The 21,079-nt window shown below is 44.0% G+C and overlaps 1 protein-coding gene across 4 annotated transcripts in view; it reads left to right on the top strand.

The window, feature by feature from the left end:
- The window catches only part of KITLG (KIT ligand), a 104,914-nt gene that overhangs the window by 7,760 nt on the left and 76,075 nt on the right, over window positions 1-21,079 (top strand). The window contains exon 1 of one of the 4 annotated variants that reach the window (XM_053405126.1): window positions 10,850-11,300. The exons of 2 other annotated variants lie outside the window; for them this stretch is intronic. In XM_053405126.1, the coding sequence (XP_053261101.1) occupies window positions 11,286-11,300 (15 nt within the window). In that variant the 5' untranslated portion in view covers window positions 10,850-11,285. Of the gene's footprint in view, window positions 1-10,849; window positions 11,301-21,079 lie in introns of those variants that run through there. One more of the 4 variants, XM_053405123.1, reaches the window with a different exon arrangement.

Here is a 21,079-nt window from a genome sequence, read left to right as displayed (position 1 = left end):
GTAAATTAAAGAAATGAGAGGAGAACACAGATTCTCTTCAAAGTCTAGATTCAAGAATAATGGACAAAATGACTTCTCAAAAATTTATGGCAGGCACACACACACACACACACACAACGACATCTTCCCATACCATCTGAGAATGTGAACAACAACAATAACCAGCAACTCTTTCACATTCTGACTTTAGGTATTATTTTCAACAGACTACATATCCCACATATAGTTTGTGGCTTCTTATCTCCTAGAAAGGTCAGTCTGTAGAGCAACCCGTGAGGAAAGCTGACTATAAAGGGGGAGTCCCCTTCCAGACCCTTTCCTCTCCAGCAAGAAAGAATAGAGAAATAAATTAGATGTTTGGGTTTTGTCTGCAGTGGTTATACCTTCTTCTGTCTCTTTTCATAGCCTTAATACCATTTGTGGATTACATCATTCAATTTCTTCCTTTTAGAACTATCAAATTTGGTGGGTGTCCCAGTTTATTTCTAAATGATTACTATAACTTCTTTCTGGACTTTACTGCTCCCAATCTGGATGGCTCCCCTTTGCTTCAGGTTTCTTTTTTTTTAAGCTCTTGATCACAATTCTAGTTCATACATACAGACATACATATATGGTCATAGGGTTTCAGGAACTCATATCTTTTATCAAGAAGCACTGACACCTGTTTCTAAAAATACATTTTGTTTTCTCTTCGATGCAACATTTTGTTGGTTCATCTTGAACTGAGCATCAGAAGTCAACATGGGAACAGAAACCAAATCTAGCTAGAGGCTGTTTTTGTGTGTTTTTAATACCGAAACAGGTTCATCTCTTAGGTGGAGCCAATAGAACAGCTAAAAATAAACTTTAAGCGCCATGAAGGAGTTGGCATGAATTGGCAGAGAGAACATGACCCAAGCATTCCTTAGCACAAGGATAGCCAATTCCTCCCTCCCTCCCTCCCTCCCTCTCTTTCAAATGTGATGGATGAAATCTATAGATCATCTATGTGTGGTAATAGGTAAAAGAATTGGCTGGATCCCTAGATCCAAAGCATGGAGCACTTTTCAGTAAGAGAACCCCAGCAGAGTTTAAAGTCATAAAATGCGTAGCGACAGTGAAGCGTTATGAATATAGGATGTTTGACCCTTTTAATATCCCATTTAGTCTGAATAAGGCACTCTCCCCATTTCTACCCCTTTTGCAATGAACAGACCATTAGTAAGTATAAATACTTTACATACAAATTCCAAAGGTCAGATTCATGTGTTATTTCATGCAGCAGCAAGAGGAACACAGGTAGAAAATTATTGGGTTACAAAATACAGAAAAATATTTCTGAGCATGTGGTCTGGGTTTGAAGCGATCAAGCCAAGACATGTTGCCTGGTCAGCTTCACATAGTAGAGGAAAGTGAACAAAGGAAGCTTTGCTTCCTTCCTCGCTGGAGGTGGCACAACATGGCCCAACTGAGTCTAGGAATACAGTTCTGTGGTCTTAATCCCTTTTTGCATTAACTAGCTTGTTAGTTATATTTGATTGCCATTTCCTACAAGATGCACAGTGTCTTTTTCCTTTCAGAGATCTGAACAGGGGGTACTACAACCCATAGCTGAAAAAGATGTTCCATGTGTCTATTATGGGAGTGTCAATGGTTCCCTCTCATACCCCTCCCCCCTTCCTCAATTGCCTTGGAAAAGAGCAGTACAGTGCTACCTCGGATTACAAACACTTTGGGTTACAAACACTTCTGGTTACAGACTCCGCTAACCCGGAAGTAGTACCTCAGGTTAAGAACTTTACCTCAGGATGAGAACAGAAATCGCACACTGGCAGTGTGGCGGTGGCAGGAGACCCCATTAGCTAAAGTGGTACCTCAGGTTAAGAATGGTGTCAGGTTAAGAACGGACCTCTGGAACGAATTAAGAGGTACCACTGTAATGTCAGGTGCTCAACTGGCTGCAAACAGAAGCAAGGAGGGATTGTCCAGTTGGATTTTAAGAAACAGACTGAGAAATAAAGCAGGAAGTCCCTGATTCAAGTCATGATTCTGCTATAAATTCACTGGTGTCAGAGCAGCTGCTTATGCGTCACCAAAACAGAAGACAAAAGAGGGTGGTGATCTGCATAATATTTGAATATGCAGATTTAGAAATAGTGGTTTTTTTATAAAAATGGCAGTACATCTCACCATGGTGGGGAAGACTTGAACTGGTTGACCTTTCTACTTGCTCAGTCTGCTGTTCAGGTGCTGTTGATGGGCAAGTTCAAGGGCCTGGCTGCTTTTCCTACTAATAGTTATTTATCTTTAAAACTAGATTTGGACTGGGCAGTCCTTCAAATAGAGGTCTGGCCTTTGTACAGTAGGCTAGATGGTCACTCTAACCTTAGCTGGGGTACTGTCTCTCAGCCTGAAGAGCCATCTTTTCTAAAGAGATAATAATATTGACCTAGCTTACAATTTTGAGAGGTTGAATTGTACTAATGTATGTGAAATGCTTTCAATACTTAAAAAAAAGAAAAAAGCAAACTCCATAAATACTATCATTAGATCACCTTGGAAAGCCAAGGTGTTCTTAGTGTTCTGGAAAATGTAATAAGAAAAATAAAAGTAAAACAATCTAGCTACCTTGAAGTGCTCTTGTGAAGGTGATAGATGTTTGCACTCTTAACATGCCAACAGTTTAATTAACAAGCAATTAATAAGAGTTAGCACATTTAATTGGTGGTGCTTTGTTTTAAACCAGTGTATCCCTATTAAAGTAAACGCTGAGAGTTTTAAAGGCAGCAGCATCTCTGTGAAACAAACTGCATTCAATTTCTACTGCCTTTAGTTCCATTGACTTCAATAGAATTAAAACAGTATTTGCATCATCCTTTCCCCAAGTTCTGATGTGGCAGAACTTTGTACTTCATTAAGCAAAAATAATGTGGTTCAGGATAACAAATTGCCAACACTTTTGTAAATTGTGTGTGGAACGTAACTGATTCCACCAGTCATTGTTCCAATGTGCCGTGTGCGTCATTTGAACATTCTGGTATGATGGATGATACAGACAGAACTAATGTGCAACACAGTGTTGATTACATGGGTCAGTTGGGCATCATTACCTACCCAAGGATTTCCTCAAATACTGTAACTCAAACAGAAATCTTCTCTTAAAACTATTAACCCTGGAAAGGAAGCTCCCATTGTTTAAGGGCAGGGGAGGTGAATTTTCATTTTGACTGTGGCATGGGCAGAAGGGAAGGTTTACCAACTCCTTGATATTATGCTTAGAAGCTCAGGGGTGGAGTGACCCAAGAGAGGGCGTTTTCTGAGGCAGCCCCTCAGTTGTGGCTTTCCACCCCCACCTGCCACACAGAGGTGCATCTGGCTTCCTCACTGTATGGCTTTGTGAGAATGCTGAAGGTACACCTCTTCACCCTGGCCTTTGACCCTAAAGATTGCAATTCTGTTTTAATTCTGAATTTTAAATAATATCAGGCTATACTAAGCTCACTTGCTTGGTTATCTCAACTAGGCTAAGAGGCACAATATGAGTTTCAATGGTGCCATCCTTACAGGCTCATGCTTGTTTACTGCCTTAAATATTGTTACGTGCCACCCCAGTCTCTGAGTGGTGTGAGATTCCAGGGGTCCAAGCACTTACCCAAGGTTCATGTTTCCTTAGGAAATGAAGCACAGCAGAGAATGTTATTTCTTCCTCCTGCCCGCTTTCCACAGCAGGCTCCCAGTGAGTAGAGAAATCAATTAGCAGCAGCTCTTCATTTCCAGCTATCATCCATCCATCTCCTCAGCCACCCCTTCCATCTGGCTGCCTCACACCTGGTCTAACTGGGTCACTTTTGATGTCCTCATCAGGCATCTTCATAGAGGATTCTCAACCACTTTGTCAGCAGCTGGCATGTTCTATCAGGCCACTGGCCTTGCTGCTGGTGTATCTTGTCGAACAGGAGGCTTTGTCACTGCTCCCTTCTCTCAAGCTGCTCAAGGAGTGCTGCTATCCTTCCCTTCATTTTGGCTCAGGCACACCTTGCTCTCAGGCCTTTTCTCCAGGAAACACAAATCCCACTTCTGACACCAGTGTTACATGCCACCCATCTCTGGGCAGTGTGAGATTCCAGGGTTCCAGGTATTTACACAGGGTTTGTGTTTCCTCAGCAACTGAGGCACAGTAGAGACTGTGGTGTCTTTATGATATAGCATTACACTCCAAAAGGGTCTTGTTTCTCACACTGCTGCTACCTTGGATCCAAACTTAGCCACACTATGTCCTGATGTGCCTTCTCCAGCTTGACACGCTTAACAGACTGACACCCTGTTCTCTCAATCATGCCACAGCCAAATGAAATCATAAAAACTTTCTCCTAACTAAAACTCAGTCGTTGCCTTCTGACTAACGATCTTAGAGCTCAGGAAGGGACTTCTCCAATTTTCTGACTGACACAGAGTCTCTGCTTTGCTGATGTCCCATATCTCAAACAATTTCCTGAAAACGGAAAAACTGGTTCAGCCTGTATTTTGACACTGCTAAATTCAGCGTCTGGTGGCTCATCTTAATACTCCAAGCATTGGTTAAACCCCAAAACTTAATAAATCCAGGAATTTTTGGTGTCTTGCACCGACAAACTCTGGCACCAACAAACTCATAACAATATGTTGTTTCCAATGGTAAACATCCCTGCAGCATGTAGATAAGTGTCAGATTTCTCACACATCTCATTCAGTTTCATAAGCATTACTACTACATTATTCAATATTTTCTTCTGAGCCAGCTAGTTATGAAAGGGAATTGTGTAACAGACAATGGGAAGCAGCATTCTCTACTAAAGGAGACATGTCGGGTTGGTGAGTCCTAGAAAGGTTTCCTAGAGCTGACTGGATTCTGAGAGAGCCATTTCCAAGCTTGGGAGGAGCAGGTGGTGGCCTCTCAGCTCCAGGCAATATTTGAGGGGAATTTGCTAGTCTCCCAGGTCCTAGTCCACTCAACAAATATAAATTGTGTACAGATAGAGCATATGGACATCCCTTTCTATCTTTCATCCAGACAAGCAAGAGGCATTTGGATCATGAAGGATGGCTGGTGTGGCCTAGGGGAGGTGGGGCCTAGGGGAAGGTGTTGGTTGGAGGGCCTGAAGTTCCCTCTCCCTGCCTCCTCTCTCTTGCCCTGATTGATATAAAAATCTGTGTTTCTACCATGCTTTACATTTAGTGGCAATTAATATTGGGAGAAAAGCTCCCATAGGTTCCCAGAGTTCTGGCTTGACATTCACCTTACAAACAGCCACTTATGTCCTTTCTAGAGTCAAATCTCTTCACAAACTTCTCCCAAGAGATCCAAAGATTTAATCTCAGGATGACAAAATCCCCTTATAAAGCAGTACACTTCCCTGGGAAAGAGCTAATGACAGCAGATAGTCTTTCAACAGCACTGCTACAGACACCATTATCACCAGATGAATGACATGAAGAACATGATGTTGCTATCTCTGTGGACTTCATTTCAGAGAGGATATCAATACCAGTCTTCTACCCACAATGCCTCCCCTCCCCCGACAAAGTTTCTGGAAACACAAGAGGCCAACCCTTTGTGTGAGAAAATAAAAATAAATATTGCTTAGAAGAGTGGCTGCAAGGAAACCTGAGAGGTGCTGAATTGGCTAAATAGCAACACGGGAGACTCAAGCTTCCTGTATTCAGGAATTTGTTCATGTTTCAAACACAGCCACGATGCCAACAGCATTAGAGAAAGAAAATTTTAGAAAAGATAATCTAAACTCACCAGTGCACCACTAAATGTCAAGCTTCAGCTCATCAGCCAGTTTTGAGATGGTGTACAAATCGTGACTACAACAGGCATAGGTAAACTGCCACATTTGAATTTAACACCCGCCAATCCCAGTAGGGGGACGCGGGTGGCGCTGTGGGTAAAAGCCTCAGCGCCTAGGGCTTGCCGATCGAAAGGTCGGCGGTTCGAATCCCCGCGGCGGGGTGCGCTCCCGTCGTTCGGTCCCAGCGCCTGCCAACCTAGCAGTTCGAAAGCACCCCCGGGTGCAAGTAGATAAATAGGGACCGCTTACTAGCGGGAAGGTAAACGGCGTTTCCGTGTGCGGCTCTGGCTCGCCAGAGCAGCGATGTCACGCTGGCCACGTGACCCGGAAGTGTCTTCGGACGGCGCTGGCCCCCGGCCTCTTGAGTGAGATGGGCGCACAACCCTAGAGTCTGGCAAGACTGGCCCGTACGGGCAGGGGTACCTTTACCTTTTTTAATCCCAGTAGAGGCAGAACTTTTGGATCACCCACAATCAGTGCTGCAGTTGCTCTAGAGCAGGGGTCAGCAAACTTGTTCAGCAGGGGGCCAGTCCACTGTCTCTCAGACCTTGTGGGGGGCTGGACTATATTTTGGAAAAAAAGGAAAAGAGAATGAATTCCTATGCCCCACAAATAACCCAGAGATGCATTTTAAATAAAAGGACACATGCTGATTCCTGGACCATCTGCCCTTCAAATGGATCAGGAGTAGGGAACCTATGACTTTCCAGATATAGCTGGACTACATTTCCCATCATCCTTGTCCATTGGCACTGCTGGCTAGAGCTGAAATGAGTTAGTGTCCAACAACCTCTAGGAGGCTGCATGTTCCTCATCCCTAAAGTAGTGGACTGTCTTCTGTAAAGTAGGACACATGACTACTTTGTCGATTAGGTGTTGGTTCCAAGGTAGCTGAGACTCTGAACAGGAGCACTCTTTTTAGAGATTGGGGATACATTGCAATATTACACTGTGTGCTTATAATGCTCACAGTCTGCACTTCAAAGGCAGAATCAGTGTTATATACTTGCCTTAAGCAGGACTGGGAGTAAAATGTGAATTAGAAAAAGAAAGGTCTTGTCACCTTCAGCAAATTATGGCATGCTCTTTCTTTCTAGAGGAAATGTTTTTCTCCACCCCAAAACATTAGTTCCCTCTCTTATCTCTGAACAAGGTGGGTGTGGACCTCCTTTCCTCTCTAAAGCTCAACCCAGCAATACTTTTTTGGGGAAATCAGCTACAGAATATCAGCTACAGAATATCTCATCCCTGCACTCCAAGTTAATGCACTCAGGGGAAAAAACTAGCTCATAACTGTTTCTCCTTATCAACCTTAAGTTTGCACTGTAAAAATTGCAAAGGAATATGTGTGTAGCGCATGCCTCTATATGAGCCTCACAAAGTAGTTAAAGGAGAAGTGGCTAACCTTTTCTGGCCCAAGGATTGCATTCACCTTTGGCCAACCCTCTGAGGGGCAGTGGCCACCCCATACAAAGGTGAATCTAGGGGCGCCCCACCAGCTCAGTCACACTGGGCACAGAGCTTCTGAGGTGTTGCTGCTGGTGCTGCAGCTATGAAGTTCAACAGAAGATGAGAGGTAGGGGGACAGATTTTGGTGTTGCAGAGGGCGCAACTGAAATTTGAGGTGCCAAGGTCTGCCACTTTTGCAGACAAACCCTCAGGCATGTACACAGTTCCTACTCCTTAACTAACCTGTGCAGATCAGCTAGGAGGTTGTCATAAAATGATGAATCTGGTGACTAGGGAGGGAATGATCTGCCTCTCCCTCAGAGTGCTGGGTTGCATGGAGAAATGTAAACTTCTCTTACCACTTCAGCACAGTGTTAAATTTATTTGTTAATGTTTTGCTGCACCCAAAATCAGTGGGTCCATAGGCTATAATTTTCTTTTGGAGGGGTGCCTGATCCAACTCCTGCCCCAGGACACTGTTTAACACTCTTGGGCAAGGGCATTATAGGATACGTGTTACCTGTTAAATAATCTTAAAAATGGGTTATACAATTTCAGAATGGCAGACACTCTCCAAGTATTGTGGGATGGTGATGTCCACCCATCTGCCATCTTAAGTGTGCCAGTGACCTTCAACACACCATTAATCACACACAAAGTAAATTCGTTGAAACTAAGGACTTTATTTCAATGAGTATACAGTCATACCTTGGATCCCAAATGCCTTGGTACTCAGACATTTTGGCTCCTGAACACTGCAAATTTGGAAGTGAGTTTTTGGGTTTGTGAACATTCTTTGGAACCCGAACGTCTGATGGGGCTTCTGCGGCTTCTGACTGGCTGCAGGAGCTTCCTCCAGCCAATCAGAAGCTGTGCTTTGGTTTCTGAACATTTTGGAAGTCGAACAGATTCCATTCGACTTCCAAGGTACGACTGTATTTAAAGGGATATCCAATGAAAGAAAAGGAAGTGGTTGGGGGCATCCTTAAGGCACTGCTCTCCCTTGAGAGCATTTTCACAGGGTGCTTAGATTTTTAACGGGGAAGAGAAAGCGGAAGAGGACTCTTCGTTGTACAGATTGAAGTGAGCCTTCTGGCCAATGCATATTTTTACATCCATATATCAAGCCTGACGTGTGAAATTGCCCTTACAATGAATGTGAGCCTCTGCTACTGATTTTGTACATGAGTCAATATTGTTAATGTGGGAAAGAAAACCAATTACGTCCCGTGGGGGTGGGGAATGCATTTTTTCACCAGTATAAACCGTACACATGTAGGAACTACAAAGCTGTAAAAATGGCCTTATTGGAGCACGACATTCAATACAGGATCTCAAAGCAGCTGTCTTATTACATAAGAATTTCAGAAACACTTGAAAGAGAAGTTGCTGAATTACAACTTATCACTAAACTGAAAACTATGGAGAGACCTGGTCTTAACAGAGATATTAGATTCCTGTCTCATTACATATGCTAATCATCTGCATACTATCCCTTGCTTTTTCCTGTAGGACTAATTGCAGTCATTAACAGTTGTTAACAGGTTTACCATACCAATTGAGTCAATCACCTATCTCCTACTACCCTCCTGAGAAAAACCCCACTCCACCCTCCCACTATATATAAGGGTCTGGTGACTTCTGTTTCAGTGTATCTGAAAAAGTGTGCATGCACACGAAAGCTCATACCAATAACAAACTTAGTTGGTCTCTAAGGTGCTACTGGACATTATATGCATATATATATATATATATATATATATATATATATATGTTGTTGTTTTGTTGTTGTTGTTTAGTCGTGTCCGACTCTTTGTGACCCCATGGACCAGAGCACGCCAGGCACTCCTGTCTTCCACTGCCTCCCGCAGTTTGGTCAAACTCATGCTGGTAGCTTCGAGAACACTATCCAACCATCTCGTCCTCTGTCGTCCCCTTCTCCTTGTGCCCTCCATCTTTCTCAACATCAGGGATCAGGGTCTTTTCCAAGGAGTCTTTTCTTCTCATGAGGTGGCCAAAGTATTGGAGTCTCAGCTTCAGGATCTGTCCTTCCAGTGAGCACTCAGGGCTGATTTCCTTAAGAATGGATAGGTTTGATACACACACACACACACACACACACACACATACATATATCGACTGCATCAGACCAACACGGCTACCTACCTGAATCTGGAGCAGTGCATGTGAGTTGAATTGTCTTAAAAGTCTGCCCAGCAGCAGCTGGTGACCATCAGGGCTGGCAGGGTGGGAGTCAGGTATGCCAACAGTAGGTGGAGCCTGGGCCAATGATGGGCAGAGCCAAACAATTCCAGTTTTGTCCCCATCCTCCTTGCTACTGAGTTCTGCAAGGGCAACACTGAGACTGAGGAGGAGAAAACTGATAGCCAGTGTCATTCGTTGGACTGGATGCCAGTAAGAAGACAGGCAGGCGGGAGCTGGATGAGGGCAGCCTGAAGTTGTTAGGGCAGGGCCACATTTGCCTCCACTGTGTATGGCGATAATTTTCAGAGGCTGTTGTGGCAAAAAGGGGGAGAAATACAGTCTTGTGGCAACAGCAAGACTGTCCTTTTATTATGACATAACAGAATCACAGAATTGTAGAGTTGGAAGGATCCCAAGGGTCATCTACTCCAACCCTCTACAGTGCAGGAATCACAGCTAAAGCATCCATGACAGATAGACAGCCAACCTCGGCTTCAAAACTTCCAATGAAAGAGAGTCTGCCACCTTCTGAGTGAGTCCATTCCACCTTCCAACAGCAAGTTCTTCCTAATCTCCTTCCTTGTATTTTGAATCCATTGATTCATCAGATGTACCAAGCATTCACCTTGGATCTTGTAAAGGTAAAGGTAAAGGGACCCCTGACCAGTCATGGCCGACTCTGGGGTTGCAGTGCTCATCTCGCTTTATTGGCCGAGGGAGCCGGCGTACAGCTTCCGGGTCATGTGGCCAGCATGACTAAGCCACTTCTGGCAAACCAGAGCAGTGCACAGAAACGCCGTTTACCTTCCCTCCGGAGTGGTACCTATTTATCTACTTGCACTTGGACGTGCTTTCGAACTGCTAGGTGGGCAGGAGCAGGGACTGAGCAACGGGAGCTCACCCCGTCGCGGGGATTCAAACTGCCAACCTTCTGATCGGCAAGTCCTAGGCTCTGTGGTTTAACCCACAGCGCCACTCATTGATTCATCAGATGTACCCAAGCATTCACCTTGGATCTTGTAATTGTCTATTAATGTCTTCTGGGCCTCTTCCTCCTCTTCTCCAGATTTTATGGCAAGTCTCAGATTGGAGCAGGGCGAATCTCTCTCTCTCTCTCTCTCTCTCTCACACACACACATTATCGTATATGCCATCAAGGGCCTTGTAATCGCCCAGAGCACTTGATCAATGTCAATCAACTGCTTCATGACATGTGACAGACCCTTATGCTGACAGGGAAGGTGATGTGGAAGGGAACCCGCAGAGGGTGCAGTGGGCTTCTTTAATCCACCTCTCCCTCCCGTCTCCATAACTTCCCTCCTTCCCTCCTTTCTTTTCTGCCCGCTTGGCAGACAGACAGACAGACAGCGCAAGCCTCCCTCTTGTAGCCTGGTGGCCTGATTCTGCTCTTGAGAGCTCCATCTCTCTGAAGTTCCCCAGGGCTTCCCCCGCCCTGGCAAAGAAAGCCTCGCAAGAAAGGCGTGTCCTCCTTGTCAGGATTGCTGCTGCTGCTGCTGCGGGAGGCAGCTCGGAGCTATAAAAGCCCTGCTCAGAGGACGGCTTGGGCTTCACTCCCCGCCTCTGCTTGCCGCGAGAGCACCGAGGCCGTGCAGAGCCAAGCAGCGCCGCCGCCGCCGCCGCCTGCGTGCCTGGGGGCAAAAGAGAAAGCGAGCGAGCGGAGACGCGCAGCCACCGAGGGCGCCGGGCAAGCCCAATGCGCGGACTAGGTGCCTTTGCAACATGCAGGAGCTACACATCAGCTAAACGGAGTTTGCACGCCGCTGCTGGGGCTGGATTGCAGCGCTCTCTTTCCTTATGAAGAAGGCACAAGTGAGTATCGCACGGGGGAAGTTATGCGCTCTTGTGGTATATATTTTTGCACGGATAGGTGGCGGCGGCGGGGAGATGGTCTCCTCTCCGGATGACTCAGAAAAGAGCAATTGCTCAGGGAACTCGGAGAACCCGCTCTTAGGCCGGAGTAGCGCTGCCTTCCTTCCTCGGGCACTTGTCTCAACTGAGAGAGACCTGCCCGGGGCTGTCGGAGTGCACGCTGAATGCTGAGCTGACAGGCGTCTGAGTCTGGGGAGTGTAGCAGGAACTCTTAACTTCCTGCACGTGGATTTGGGTGGCACAGACATGGAAGTCTTCTCTGGGTTCCCAGCAGATGGGCATTGACCTATAGCGCTTGGGATGTGCTGATGATGAGCTAGCCCTCTGCCAGGTTGCTCTGGCCCAGAAGCACTGCGTCCGTTGCTCGCCAAGGCGCCTTCCCCACGACAGCGCTGTTCCCGAGTTTCGCGCAGCGAGACGCTGCCCTTATCTGTTCCTTCCTCCTTATCTGCACTGTCCTTTGTGCAATTTCGAGGGAAAGTTCCTTGCTGCACTGATAGGGCACTATTAATAGATGATGTATTACAGATGGTGTGAATAATGCACACACGAGATAAGCAGGTTTGCAAGCAGGCGCACGGAACCTGTCCCCACTGAAATTTTGCTGGGAGAGAGACAGGCTGCTGCTTATTTCTGGCTTGCAGCAACTTCATTCAAACCTCCCGTTCTGTGCGCATCCCTTCCACGTACACTTGCATCTGTCACCACCAATACACTTCCATTTCTCTCTGCTTGCCCAGCCTTGCTTAATACATGGCTCTGTGCGCTTATTAGAACCCTCTTCCATTATTGCTTCCCAAGTTGCGCCCAAGTGGCGGGTAGTGTATCTTACATATGAAGCAGAAGGTGTTTGCAGAGATAGGAACCAGAAAATAATTGCTCTGGGATTTATTTTTATTTTTTTATTGCTAATTGCAATAAGCTGCTTCAAGTGTGACTTAAAGGGAATGGGTAGTGTGCAGAAGTTGTGTCTACTTTCCCTTACTATATGACACTTGGATTTGTTTAACGTTTTCACATAACTGGTTCTTTCCTTTCCCCACCCCCTTATCGCAAAGCTGTGCTTACTTTCCTGCCAACTTCCTTCGGTACCTGCTGCTCTCTTGGCTCATTCCATTTTAGGTCTTTCATGTGTATCTAATAGGGGAAAGGATGCAGTGGATGCAAGAAAGGAAATAAGGTGGGAGAGGGAAATCAGGAAAATTCACTTGGGTAAATCAGTCCCTTGGTTGCTCAAGAAGAATGAAACAGGGAGGCTCTGTATTTTATGTGACACTTAGCACTCAATTTTGGGAGCCTGAGATCTTAGGCACCCTGAAAGATTTAATACCTATTTGCAGGGTAGATTGATCTCTGACAGTCTTTGTAGTACTGTGGTACTGGAAAGTAAAAGTCCTACAAACTTTGGCTGTTGGGGGGTTGGCCTTTAATTGCCTGGTTTGAACCCAAAGTGCAGAGTTAGGCTGTATGCTGCAAACTTCCAGGTGTCTGAATCTGCTTAGAACTAAATGAGCACTCACAAGCTCTTCCAAAAGCTGGTTGCAATGTAATGAGGACAAGGGATTTGCTTTAAAAATAAAAACTTTAAACGGCAATGCCGGCTGAATCTCACTCCTAGACTAGAACTTGAGTCCTTTGAAAAAGGAAAGTTTATTTTTAATGTAATGTTAATGTTAACATTCCAGATTCCAGCAAAGCTGACATGATAGATCTCATCCGATTAATCTAAGGAAGGAGGCAGTTAGCTTTGGTGCTCTGGATCATATGGCTGAGCTCAGGAGTTCCTCACGGTGGCCTGTGGCACCGTTTTGACTTATCAGAGAAGCATCCATCAGCCGCCACCACACTCTCAGCCTTCTTGCGAGCTGGAATTCAGTTTCAGGGATGTGGTTAGGCTGAGAGCAATATTTTTATTTTTGTCATTGGAAAAAATGGAGGGTGGGGGCCATTTGCCGAAAGATCTGTTCTCTTCTTGCTGAACAGTGTTAGATGTTAATCTAAGCCGAGAAGGGCAAAAACAAATGTCTGATTCCTTCGGAGAGATCAGAGTAGACGAGGCTTCAAGCAAGAAGAGGAAGTGCCTCTCCCCCCTCTCCCCACTTTAGAAAAAGTAACATTCCACACTCAAGGCAAGTGGAAACTAATCTGGTGGTGATAGTCAAACACACCTGATTTCCCCCTGCTCCCTTTGTGTCATGCAACAGAGTGCGAATGAAATGTATTAAACCAGAGGATGTTTCACCTGAGGTGTGGATGTAGGTTGATGTTAGTAGGCGCCTGCCTTTTGACCCGGGGAGAGGGGGGATTGTACTGAATGACCTCTAGGTGGCTTCAGAGTGTGATGTAAGCAGCCACTACATCATTCTATGTCAACCATTGTTTTATACCTTTCATCTTGCTTCTGTAATATGCCCTATTGTTCCTGTCACATTTTTACCCAATGGCTTTTTGAAGAAAAAAAAGGAGGGTGAGAGAAACAAGGTGGATAAGCGAATAGCTTCTGCTACAAGGTCTTTGCATTAGGAATTTGTATTAAATATTTCAGGTCAGATTTTCAGCTTGATTCCAAAGGTCTTTTCTTGGAAGTAAGTCCTGCTGAGTTCAGTACTGAGTTCAGTAGGACCTAGTTCATAGCAAGCATGCTTCGTATTGCAACCTAAGGCTCTAATGCTAAGCATGCTTGATGGGAGTAAGTCCCACTGAACTCAGTGAGACCTGTGTATTTATGAGTGGCTTTAAAAATAAAGTTTTTGAGCAACTGGTATGACTTACACAGAAGATCACCAGTTTTGTTGTTATTATGATTTTTAATCCTTAAAATTCATTATAGGACATATGCCAGATATGAACATGCTTATATATACAAATATGTGAGTATATCGTAACGTGGAAGTTTAACTCTTCTATTATGGTTAGGGGTACAGTTAGAAAAACAGATGCATACGAATAAAGTAGTTTGATGTGCAAGAGAAGAACTTCATTTATAACAGCCTTGCTGTGTAGTTTGTGACCTCCCACACTTAAAGGAAAGAACCAAAGTAAGCTGGCACCACTTTTATCATATTGGAAAACACTTTTCATAACTGGGAACTGAGCATGTATGTACAAGATTTTATTATATGTTATGGTCTTTACAAAAATGTCTTTGTAGTAATGCCTTTTAAATTAACCATGTAGGATTCAAACATTCAGCTACTCATTTACAGTAAGCACACTGATGTAAGCACATTGAAGGATTACTTGGGTGAGAGGATTTGCAGGATGATAAGTTTAGTAAAAGAAACACTAGTACAAGAGGCAAATCTATACAGTTTTGACCCTATCATTCAAAACATTGAAGTTCTCACAGTAATTGTTGGAAATGTGTTTTAAGAAAAAAAGGGGGCAGGGGAGAATGAGTTTAGAAAATTTTGGACTTGCAAAAAAGCCCCTATTTTTACAGCTTCGATTCTGCAGCTAATATATTGGGAGAAGTGTGTGTGTGTGTTTTAAAAAGATACTGCAGCGATTGCACCAACTGTATGTCAGGCATTGAAATATGAGGGATAATAATGAATTTGGTGATAACTGCCCAGAGCCCGTCAGAAATTTGACCTGTTGGCTAGACATGCAAACTTTAGGAGACCTTAGTAGTGGAAAAGAGCTAGAGGCAGAAAGAATACAGCTTTCTTTTGTTGAATGCGTACATTCATTGCCAGCAGTTATATGACCTTCAGGGCTTCTCAGCGAGGACAGTCCTGGTAGTGCAGCATTCTTGCTGTTGAAGAGGATCTTTGGAAATAAGCAGGCAGTGCAAACCATACCAGAATATTTCCTGAAGGAGAGCAGAAATAAAGGGAAGATGATATTTTCACCACCACCACCACCATAATCATTATATCTTGCAAGACAAACCAAGACACCCATATTCCCATACCACTTGGAGGACTTGTGCACTTGATTCAGAAGCCTTCTTAAAGGCCCAATTTTTGTGACAAAGCAATCTTTGCTTTGGGAAATGAGAGCTGCACTCGTAAAGGGGCAGTTAAACTTACTGACCTGGTCTGGATCTAGACGTGTCCAAGATGTGACAGCTTTTTGTTTAGTCGTCTTAGTCATGTTTGACTTTCCGTGACCTGACCCCATGAACCAGAGCATGCCTTGGAAACTCTCACTTTCTTCTCAAATCTTCTCCGTTTTTATGTCCATGGAGTTTTCTTGGCAAAATACTGGAGTGGATTGCCAGTTCCTTCTCCAGGTGGGTCACATTTAGTCTAAACTCTCGGCTATGACCTGCCCGTCTTGGGTGGCCCTGCATGGCATAGCTCAGAGCTTCTTGGAGTTATTCAAGCCCCTTTGCCATGGCAAGGCAGTGATCCATGAAGGGGGTGATTCAGCTAAACGTGTTGTAAACTCATAATGTACAGGGAAATCCAGTAGGGAAAGACGGGACTCCACAGCACCATCTGGTGTCACATTGTTATATCGCATATACAACACATATAAAACGCTTTCTCTTTACCAATCTAGCTGAGTCCCTGTAGTACTGAAATGCCACTTTGTTCTCCTAATAGCCTAATAATAAAAAGAATACCAAAGAGAACACCTGGGGATGAGAGGCAGCACCCCCTTGAGAATCAGAGGAGAAGGTTCAAAGATTCAATGATTATGCCCAGATGCAAAAGAGCTGAGCTGGAAATAAGTTTGGGCTTTGATTTCAGTTTCTATGTGAGCCAGAGTGAGACACCTGACTTTTGCAGGCATAATCCTAGACCAATAAAGTGTGATCTTGGTGTCTGGCCATTTGTTTGTATGCTTATGTTTAAAACTCAGTGACAGTTTCTTCCCTTAAAAAACAAACAAACCTCTGGCTTGGTTTTGCAGGGCTTGGTTTGGACCAGCAGTAAGCTTCCGAATCTTTTTTCAGTATCGGTGCTTAGGTTTTGGAAAAAGCATAATAGTACAGTAAATAAATGTGTCTTTAATCGCTGCTGAGGGAATTTTCCTTGGAATTTGTGGCTGCAACCAACCCTCCCACAGTTCAGAGGACTTCTTGCACCCCAACTGTCTGCACAAAATCTGTGATCCTTTAGCAGGGTTCATTTCTTTTATAACTCCAGCAGAACCCCATTATCTAATTCAGGCACATGTTCTTGAAATGAGTGTTCTAACACCTTATGCAACATTTCAATGATGGATGAGCCATGATAGACCTGAGAGTCTAGTGCTGGAAGCTTGCTGTTGTTGTAGCTTTTGCATGACTCAGCAATGCATGGTGTTATTCCATCTTTATACAGTGCCATAGGGGAAGCTGTTATTCCATCCAGGAAACCAGCTCAGGAGTTGTACAACATAGGATGCATAGGTTAAAATTGAACGTACATTAAAAATTGGCACCTGCTACAAAGAAAGCATATAAAACCAGTTCACATTCTTTCTGTTGGATGCTGTGGGGCAATGCCACCATGAAAGAGAGACAGAATAAATATTATGTTGAAGGAGAGCTTCATTTCTGCACATCCTTCCATTTACTTAGCACGTCATTTTAAAAATGCCTATCATTTTAATTAAACTGATGAATTTCTTATTTTAATAGGGCACTTAAGGGGCGTATCTGGCAGATAAAAAAGAATATTTTTGATCCAAAGTCTTTGTAATGACCGAAACTTGTATACGTGTGAATATTAGTTCTTTTATTAGTTAAAAAACTCATTTGGAAATGAACTGAATAACTGCTGGAGGGGATGTGTATGGGGAGCATAGAGATGTAATCTTCATTGAATAATTGATTTTAAAACTGCAAGCATCCACAGGTTGTAATTCTCAAGCTACTCATTTTGGCATTGATCCATGAAGGCCATCAGGTCTGCTACTAAGAAATTAGTTGGAGATCTGCAACCAAGGTTTCTTAAAACATGAGTTATACTGGCTAAAATGCTTTCCTGGCTGCTTAGAGTAACCTCTAAGGTATGTGGGGAAGATAGGAGCTGAACCGCAATGGTTTTGTTGGGAAGACGTTACTGTTTCAAAATACAGTTTATAAGTGATTTGATGTGAGTAACTTCCGTTCTATCACGTTCAAAGAGTTTGTCTGCACTACTGCTGGCCTGGGAATCATTTCTGTGGCTTTGGCATGCAAGAGTTACAGCTCATTTTTCTGTGTCTTGTCTTTTCATATATCCTTCCCTCCTACCGAGGCTCTCCTCTGACTCCTTTTTGGGATATACAGGGTGGTATTCAATGCTAGTCCTACTCAAAGTAGACTCATTGATGTTAATGGACACGACTAACTTGGGTTCGTTCATTTCAGTGGGTCTGCTCTGTGTTGGACTTAGTTGCATAAAACCCACTGGGTTTGCATGACAGTAGCTGGCCTATCCTCAGGCATGCTGGATAGAAGCATCTTGGCTATTTCATACCTAAATCAAGTTTAGTGAAAGGCAGTGTGTGGAGGGAAACCAGGAAAATACAAGGTGGGACAGAGGTGAGACACCTTGCATTCTATCATTTTGTGTGTGTGGAGAATGGACAAAGGTGTTAAAAGGACAACAAACTCCTACAGTGGTAATTGCTTTTCCATTGGATTCATGCAAAATCCATATAGCTGACTCGCAGCTTGCACAGTGGTTATGTTCCAGGGGTGGTGCATAAAGCCGAAATCATGTATAGTCAAAAGAACCCTGAAATTGCCCCCTGCAGGGACCCCTCCCTTTCTGAAGCTGGTACACTGAGCATGCCTTGCTGCTGCTACCTCACCCCAAGGTGGAGAGCATTTAAGGTCTCCGCTTTGCTTATTGGGCTTTTGGAAGCTCTCGTGCAGACTGTGGAAGGCTCATGGGCAAGAGGGATGACCCTGTGAGAGCTTCCCTGAGCCCAGTAAGCAAGGTGAAGAGCCTAAAAGATCTTCCTGTGCCTTGCATGCATTTAATTTGTGCCATGTCAGCTGGCCAGACTCCAACCACATAAATCTGCAATAGAGCATGTTAAAGGCGCAAAAGCTGTGAGTCAGCCATACATATTTTGTAGTGACCTAAAGTGGTTAGATAAATGCACTCTCTCACTCTCTCACTCTCATGATTTGGGGTGAGGGACATGGAGGTTGATAAAATGATGCGTGGCTTGGAGAAAGAGAAGGCGTTACTCCTCTCTCATATAACGCTTGAACCTGGGATGATCCAGCAAAGTGGAATAAGGGAGCATTCAAGACAGACACAAGGATGTATTTACACAGGGCAGAGTTAACCTCTGGAAGTTGCTGCTCAGGATATGGCATCTGCTACCTACATAGATGGCTTTTTTCAAGGGAATGAGAAAAAAGTGTGTGCAACAATGGCATACAATTCACTTCAGAGGGAAGGTCATTCCAAAGCCAGGGAACCACCATAGAACCAGCTCTCTCATATTCCCCTGCCCTTCAAAAACCATAGAGTTTGGTGGCAGTGCCATTAACACCCAGACAGGTCAGTTCAAAGGAGCTCCTCCTCCTTGAGGGTTTCCCAGAGACATCTGGTTAATTAATGTGGAAATCAGGATCCTGAACTGGATAGGCCTTTTGGCTGATCTAGCAGACCTCTTCTTGTGTTCTTATTACTCTGGGATAGCATGGAGAGTGGCAACTGAGTAACCCACCTTTGGTTATGAGATATGAGGAAGCAGTAGTTGAGGTGGACATCAACATCTAGGTAGATGCTGTAAATGCAAGGCTAAACAAGATTCCAAGAGTGTGCTATTGATGGCTCTTTCCGAATCTTTGTGACTGGGTGAGGGTTTTTTGTTTGTTTATCTAGTAATTTCCCAAATTCTGAGTCAACTCCTAGAATTGGGTCAGGCTCAACAGGTTGCTGGGAAAGAGAAGGCAAGAGAAAAGATACGCTTGCTCTGTTGGCTTAATTTAACTTGGGGACATTGGTAAATTGCTTATGTAAACCACTTAAGGTTTTTAAATTATTAAATTAAGTGGTGTAAAAACTGCATAAATGAACAAACAGGATCAAGTTGGCACTGCCTTTAAAAAAATAATCGGATTACTCAGTTTAGGGGGAGAAGAGGACACGTGTTGCCAACTGGGTTGAATATTCTTCCATTATTCTTCCAAATAGCCTACAGAGGTTCATCCCAGCTTCTGCACTTGGGTCCTGTTTGCAGACTTTCCATGAGCATCTGGCAGCCCTTTGTGAGAAGAGGATGCTGAACTATATGAACCTTTGGCCGGATCCAGCAGGGATCTTTTTATGTTCATCTGCTGGGCATCCAGAGGAGGGCCTTCTTTGTTGGTGGTGCAACTGTGCAGAATGCTGTCCCTGTTGAGATCAGAGCCAGATACCAACAGTGCTGTGTTGCTACGATGCGAACCAGTTTAGTATTTCTTTGTAAATGAGGAGTGGTGTAAGAATCATTTCAATCCATCAAACAATAAAATTCCCTTAATGGGAAAGATCAGACCAAGGGTTTGCGCTGAAGGTTGGGAGATGGGAAAATGCCAAAGCGATAAGCTGGTAGAGCAGAGTGACCAACTCACAAGTTTGAGGGGCTCCTAATCAAATTTCACTGAGACTCAAAGACTCTTATCCATTTGGTGGCAGTTGGTAGAAAGGTGATTGTAAAATCAAAGCCTGTTCATTTGGCCCCCTGGGTATGTTGAGCACATGAAAGGCGGCGGCGGCGGCGGGGGGGTATCTGTGTCATATGTGTACATGACATATGCACATAGGTTGTGTGCCTGCACAATTGGGAAAACAGTCAGGCAAACTGCCAGCATTTATTTTTATCTACTTGTCCACTTTTGATATATTTAAATAGAGCATATTTATTTATTTAACTGTGTTTATGTAGCTGCCCTGTAGCAGGAGTTCTCTGGGCAGCTCCTGATCACATATATGCATTGGAAGTCAATATTCGAATGGATGGATGGATGGATGAATGAATTGGTAGCCCCGGTGCGGAAAAGTTGGTGAATGCCTGGTGGTCATGAGAGCACTTGGGATGCATTCAGGGTCACAAACCATCTGTAGGGCATCACATTGATTATCCTCATTGTAGAGAGTATTTGGGCACAGGATGTTTTCCCTTGGCTGCATAGATTTGAGTGTCCTCACATTTGTGGAACAAACCTCTCTCTCTCTCTCTCTCTCTCTCTCTCTCTCTCTCTCTCTCTTACACACACACACACACACACACACTTTCCTCACCTCCACTTATGAATGAAAGGAGACAACATTGTGTAGCAGAAATATACACATACAAAGCCTATGAACATACAGTTTGAGCACACACAAGGATTTCACAAATGGCCAAGTGAGCAGATGTTGGTTGGGGGAAGGACTTGCTGCAGTGACGAGCCTCCTCATCTCTTCCCCACATCATGTGTGTCCACTGTATAAGTGTTGTGTTCTTGCATATTTTCTTTTAGTAAGAAATATAACAATGCTCAAGTCATTTGTTTTCAAAGCAGCAAGTGTGTATTCAAACCATGCTCCTTTCACTAACAGTGCAATCGTACACATGTAAGTCCCAATTTGTAGACATGCATAGTAGGATTTAACTCTTTGAATATTATTTCTGACTTAATCATATCCCAAAGACAAAGAAACAACGAAATAAATTTGGATTTTTATCTTTTTAAAGAATTTGTTCTTGTAGAATAAATAGATTTTTAAGGGGGGGGGCCGTAAGTGTCCAAAACCCACAATATTTTCACCATGTGTTCCATTTAATGTGCCAATAGTATTGATGGTAATGAA

The sequence above is a fragment of the Podarcis raffonei genome, chromosome 10 (assembly GCF_027172205.1).
Source record: "Podarcis raffonei isolate rPodRaf1 chromosome 10, rPodRaf1.pri, whole genome shotgun sequence".
NCBI lineage: Eukaryota > Metazoa > Chordata > Lepidosauria > Squamata > Lacertidae > Podarcis > Podarcis raffonei.
Note: the sequence above shows the minus strand (reverse complement) of the source record. Positions and strands in the feature narration are given on the sequence as shown.